Source organism: Rattus norvegicus, chromosome 6, assembly GCF_036323735.1.
Source record: "Rattus norvegicus strain BN/NHsdMcwi chromosome 6, GRCr8, whole genome shotgun sequence".
NCBI classification, from domain to species: Eukaryota; Metazoa; Chordata; class Mammalia; order Rodentia; family Muridae; genus Rattus; species Rattus norvegicus.
Genome location: NC_086024.1, coordinates 27307924 through 27313923, shown reverse-complemented (window position 1 = coordinate 27313923; position 6000 = coordinate 27307924). Strand labels below are relative to the sequence as shown.

General features: G+C 47.0%; 1 protein-coding gene across 1 annotated transcript in view; it reads right to left on the bottom strand.

Annotated features, from left to right (window-relative positions):
* The window catches only part of Xdh (xanthine dehydrogenase), a 61704-nt gene that overhangs the window by 30099 nt on the left and 25605 nt on the right, over positions 1-6000 (bottom strand). The window contains exons 10-13 of the mRNA NM_017154.2: positions 4687-4779; positions 4067-4218; positions 3072-3165; positions 1578-1687 (exon numbers count right to left, since the gene is read on the bottom strand). Coding sequence (NP_058850.2) covers positions 1578-1687; positions 3072-3165; positions 4067-4218; positions 4687-4779 — 449 coding nt within the window. The remainder of the gene's footprint in view (positions 1-1577; positions 1688-3071; positions 3166-4066; positions 4219-4686; positions 4780-6000) is intronic.

The window sequence follows — 6000 nt, the reverse complement described above, 5'->3', positions numbered from 1 at the left end:
ATGGTGTATGCCTTCCCTCCCACCAGTACACTGCAGATTGAGACATCCTGCTTCCTGTAAACCTGCGTCCCTCTGTGAAACAAGTGCTGCTTTTTGTTAGAAACGCGCTTCTCTCCTGGGCTGAACCAGGTCTGTCTCTATGAAGAGGGCGATAGTAAGAGTCACTTTCCAGAAAAGAACCATGCGACATCCTCCCTCTGCATTGTGCTGTTTTCCGGTTTGCGACCAACCTGGCCCTGCATATTTCAATTAATGCTAAAGGCCCTTTGCTCTGAAGGAGCCACACAGACTCCCCCAGGCGTGATTCTTGGTGCTGGCATGACCTGGAGCATCTTGCTCAGAGCTTGAACTGTTCTAAAGCACACAGTGTTCCATGTGTGTCACCGGTTGTCAGGGTAATAGTGTCCTTTCTTGATAAAACTGTCTAGCTCATAGCATAAAGTCTCCTTCCTTTTATCAAATGATAGCTTTTGTTAAAAACCACACCCGAGAAATAAAAGCCGGGCCATGTGAAGCCCGACTCTACCCCCTTTCCCCACTCAATTAAAAAAAAAAAGAATTAGTGATTCGTGAAATTCAAAATTCCGAGACTCGTTGCTCAAAACAGTCTATAAACACAATCTGGAAAATCATTAGGAGGCCGCCTCAGGGGCATAATTGCTCAGATTGAATTAGCATTCTCATTAAGGAGGTCAAAATCCATAGGCGCACACATCGGCTATGCGCTCCCTGTAACCCGTAGTTACCCTGGCAGCTGCCTTGTCCGCCTCTCCCAGAACATTTTCGTGATATGTGGCTATATTCTCAGTTGGTGGCTGCCGAGGGGAGAACTACACTGAGCCAAGCCACCCAAGGCGCCACATCTGCGCAAACGATTCAGAAAAGATGCTCATAGAGCCCAGGTCCAGCAGTGCCAGCTAGAACACATCCAAGGTCGGTGTGAGTTAGCTGTTTTACTCACAGTAGCCTTTTCACTCTGCATGCAGGACCTATACATGTCACCTTGGGAAGATAATATCACTGGCACAGGTCAGGAATAGCTAACAATCGGAGATGTTCTTGGAACTGTGCTGAACTGCTGGTTGATTACCTCTATTGGCTTCATACATCTACCAGGAACCGCATAAGCTCTGTCCTTCAGCCTTCCCTGTAGTCTGTATGGAAGGTTGTACTGTGCCGATGTAGGTTTTACAGAGAGGATGTGGGGCCTCAGAAAGGTGAGACAAGGGGTTGGGGATTTGGCTCAGTGGTAGAGCGCTTGCCTAGAAAGTGCAAGGCCCTGGGTTCGGTCCTCAACTCCGGAAAAAAAAAAAAAGAAAGAAAGAAAGAAAGAAAAAGAAAGATGAGACAAGTCACTCTGGATCCCATGCCTGACTGTTGAGTTCCACAGTCCATGCCCTGCAAGTTCTTGTCCAGGAACAGCAGGATTCAAAAGCAAAGTCAGTGAAGAAGGATCCACCACGCATGTTAAAGTTGAAGGATATTGATAAGGTTCCGAGACTGTCTTTGTGCTCCTTATCTGGAGTATGACACTGGTATAGTTTGGACAGAGCCTAAAGCAAACTCCGCTGTCTTACCTCCTTGCTATAGGGGATCTCGATGGACAGCAATATCTCCTCTGGTCTGAGCAGAGTCTTTCTGTAGCCAGGGAAGAAGGTATGATCCATCCGAACAGTTCTCCTGGTACCTATGGGCAGACAAGATGATGACAGTAACACGCAGATGAGACTGGGGGGTACACTGCGAGCAGGGGACAGTCCATCAGTGGGACAAGTTCCCCTTCATGCTCTCTGATACCACAGTCAATGGAAGCAGGTGGCAGAATGAGAACCAAGTCTCCTTCTGAGGTCTTTAAACAGTGTGTGCTGGTCAGTGTCTAACAATCATCTATTTGGAGGGAAGAAAGCTCGGGTCTGTAGACTGTCATTCTATGGTATAAATAGACCCGCCATAGCCAAGGTCATGCAAAGCCACTGAGTTGTGAAGTCAGAGTAAAGGCAAGAGAGATTTGTATCACTGTTCTCATCATCGTCTTCTGCCAGAAGAGCTGACGAGGATTGTCCTTAATGAGCTGGCATCTGGGAACTCAGATTTCAGAAGTGTTCTTACAATTTGGGTAGCGTGGCATATGTAATAAGAAATCTTGGGTAGTGACTCTCTAGCAAGTTTCTCTGGAAGACAACATTTCTCTCAGGGCCCTGGCACACTCTCAGATGGCCAGTCCAACTGGAAATCCCCTACTAAGACTATAGAAATCAATATGGAGGTTTCAAAAGAATAAAGCTACCATATCTGGATACTATCCCTTCTGGACAAAACCCCAAAGGAATCTATGTCCCTAGATGCCCATGTTTAATGCTGCTCTATTCACAACAGCAAGGAAAAGGAATCAGCCTAGGTATGTATCAATAGATGAGCAGTTAACAAAACTGTGACCCACAGAGAAAATGCAATTCTAATTGGCCAGAAGGAAAAGTGAAATTATAAAATGTTCAAGAAAATGGATAGGATTGGAAAATATCCTACCGAGTGAGGTAAACCAGACTCAGAAGGACAAATACTACAACTTCTCTCTCATCTGAAGCTCCTAGCTTCTAATATTTTCTATATGTACTTTGAATGGGTGACCATGGATAGAAGCCAGGAAACTAGGAAGGGACCCATGATGGGGGTCAAAAGGCTTTTAAGGGAAGATAACTGTAAAGTTTAAGTTATATAAAGAGGGGAAATATTGGGGATAAAGGGGTACAGTGAGGACAGAATAGGGGACAGGAAGACAGAGGGGAGGCCCAACCAAACTAGAGTGTGTGAAAATGTTGTAAGGAGACCTGCTATTTTGTATGCTAATTTTAAAAAATTGAATTTACGAAAGAAGAAACAAAAAGCGAGACAATGCCTAACTCTCTCAGCCCCGCAACCTGGGTTGATCTCTCTGCAACTTCTGTGAATAAAAACCTTAAATCATTGGAGATCACTGAATTTGGGGCTTCGTTCTCTAGAAAAGGGCCCATGCAGTAAGACTTTCCTCCCCCCAAGTCACTCTTTCTGGATCCCCGTCTCAGGCAGCTCACCTCTAGACACCAGAGTCAGCTTGGCTCCACTGGCCATGAACACAGGGTTGAGGTCAGAGATGGGGCTGGCAGTGATGATGTTCCCTCCGATGGACTGGTGAGGGCAAGCAGAGAGTGAGTGAGTGAGTGAGTGAGTGAGTGAGTGAGTGAGTGAGTGAGCTGCTCAGACCCCTCCTGCAGGGCAGGAGGTAAGAGCTGTGCTGGTAGGCACCCCCAAGGACCTGACTCCCCCAGCAGCCCAGGGAGTCATAGCCATCCAAGGAAACACAAACCTAAAATCAAAACACTTGGGATGGGTTCTTAGCTCTGAAAAGCCCAGACGCCTCAGTAAACTGAAGGTAGCTCTTGCGAATCATTTCCCCTTCCCCAACATATTTTTTTTTCAAAAAGGATTGAGGTGAGTTATCACAAGGGATGTAAGGGGTCAATAAAATGAAATTCAAGATAAAGATCAAGGAAACAGGACAACGTTTAGATGAATAGCTGGCTCTTTTTGGATCTGAACTTCCTGGCAATTTGACAAGAATCAGATCGACCACAGAACGGAAGAGGAAAGGTGGTTCGAGCTCAGAACAAAACACCTTCTCAGAAGCACAATTAGGGGAACTGGGAACAAGGTGTGTGTCGCTCTCTGTGTGCTTCTCAGTCTGAAACTAGAAGCAGCATTGGTCTGAAGGCTGACAGAATGGCCAACAAGTGGACCCTTCCCTCCTCTGGAAGGGGGCTCTGTACTTCTGGCTCTCCCCTAAACTCTGAGGGGGGTCCATCCCCTCCCAGGTCTGGCTTCTCTCTAAGATATCTCTCATAAGATATCACATCCTAAGAACCTGGGCTAACTTGAGGAAGAGGGAGATAGGACACTGTCTCTCCAACCTCGAGGGAGGAGTCTGAGTGTTTCTCAGCTGTGCATGGGCCGTCTTCATGAGAAGTTCCCAGGGGCTAATCTCAAACGTGGGTGTTCATCCCTCCTCTCCGCCGCTGACCCAAGGACTCACCGCCACGGACTTGACCTGCTTGCCGGCAAACCAGCGCAGCTGCTCCATCACGCCTCTGAACACCTCTGTCTTTTGCTCTGGAAGTTTAGCAATCTCCTCCGCCAGGACACTTTCCACCAAGCTAAGGGGGCAAGAAGCTCCGAAGGAGATTCCTGGGGATGCATGCAGGAAACAAAGTCACTCCTAGCTGGAAAGACCTTTCATAGGTTGCTTGCTCCTGCAAAACGGAGCCAGGCTGAAGCAAGACTCCTCTTTATAGGGCCCAGAGAAGCTACTTAATTAATGCTGCACGAGCCGGGACGATGCCTATACCTCTGGATTCCATAATCAACACACTTTCCTATAATCAGTGATTCTCAACCCAACAAACACCACTCTGGAAGTGAAGTTCTGGCTTAAAAGGGGGAGGGGCACACAAACACTCTCACAGCCATCGCTCTAGCCCCATCCTCACATGATTAAATGTCTCATCAGGACCAACCAACACCAAGATTCTTACACCCTCCTACAAGAGATGACCACGCATGCTCAGTGGAAGGAAGGTGATGAAGACTGCTCTTATTCAAACCACCCCTGCCCTGTACCAGGAGGGCTCCAGGGGACGCAGATGGCAGCCTTACCCTCAGGCCCATGCACCACTGAATTCAGTTCAGGGATCCAGGCTGGGCAGACGATCAGAGGAAATAGCATATTCTTAAATTTCATTTCAATGCCTTTGGGGATAAGAAACTTGGGTTAGAGAACTTAGTGGTCCCCCCACCCCCCGCATCGTGCATGGGACTAATGGCTTTGTTTAGCATCTCACTGAGCACCAGGAGGGAGCTCTGGATTAGGAAACAGAACAGGTGAGGAGGAACTAGGCCAGTCATAATCTCTGTCTTTCTCTATCAAAAACAAGTAAAAAGAAAAAAAGAATTCAGAGTCACTGCAATGCGTGAGTATTGTGTAGTGACATTAGAAATCACAAGATATTAAGGAATGTCCAAAATTCTTCCAAACACTGTGCTCTAACTTACTTGATATTCCTAATAGCCCTGGGAGGGGACTGTAGATTTCTGCTTATAGATGTGAAACTGAGGTGTGGGAATGTCCACCTTTAAAAATAAAATCATTTATGTGTATGTGTGCACGTGTGCAGTGTAAGCGTGTGCATGTCACGTGTGCATGTTGTACATGTAGTATCAGAGGGCAACTTTCAGAAGTTTGTTCTCTCCTTCCGCCGTGGGTCCTGGGGATAGAACTCAGGCCATCAGGCTGATGTAGCTAACATCTTTTCCCCACCAAACTATCTCACTAGCCACACATATTTTGCTCAAATCCACAGCTAGGAGAAAGCACATTTCCGTTTTGGACCCATAGTTAGGGGGAGGGTAAAATAACAAAAACACCAAAGCCTTAAATTCAAGCAAGAGAAGACAATGAGATATAAAACGTCAAATCTCTCTTTCAACCTCCAGTATCACTGTCTGGGCTCCTCAAGGTGAGGAATCCTTACAGGGCTTCATCTTTTTTGCATTTAGCATCCCTTTAAGACCCCATCCCTCTTAGACCAGGAGAGCTGTGAGGGAAGGAACTTTTTCTCTTAGATCTTTGTGTCCATAACTCTTCCCAGAGATGGGGAGGGTCTCGGCTGGTACTCTGTGGATGTTCATGGAGAAAATCAGCAAGTATGAGGATAACACCTCTTATCCAAGCAGCCCTCTGAAAAGCTATTTCACTCCATACACAGTAACGGAAGACCAGGAACCTCTCTTAGGATGCTCAGGCAGGGATTGAACCAGGCCTCACTGACTTCCAAGCCAATGACTTGGGAGCCCATGTGCACTGAGCTTCTCAGCGTGTTCCCTGAATACCTAAATACCCAATAAAGGAATGAGTAGTGAGCAGGGGGAAGCTCAGGGAGAGAGAGCAGGGACGGAAAGAGCCCGGCAGTA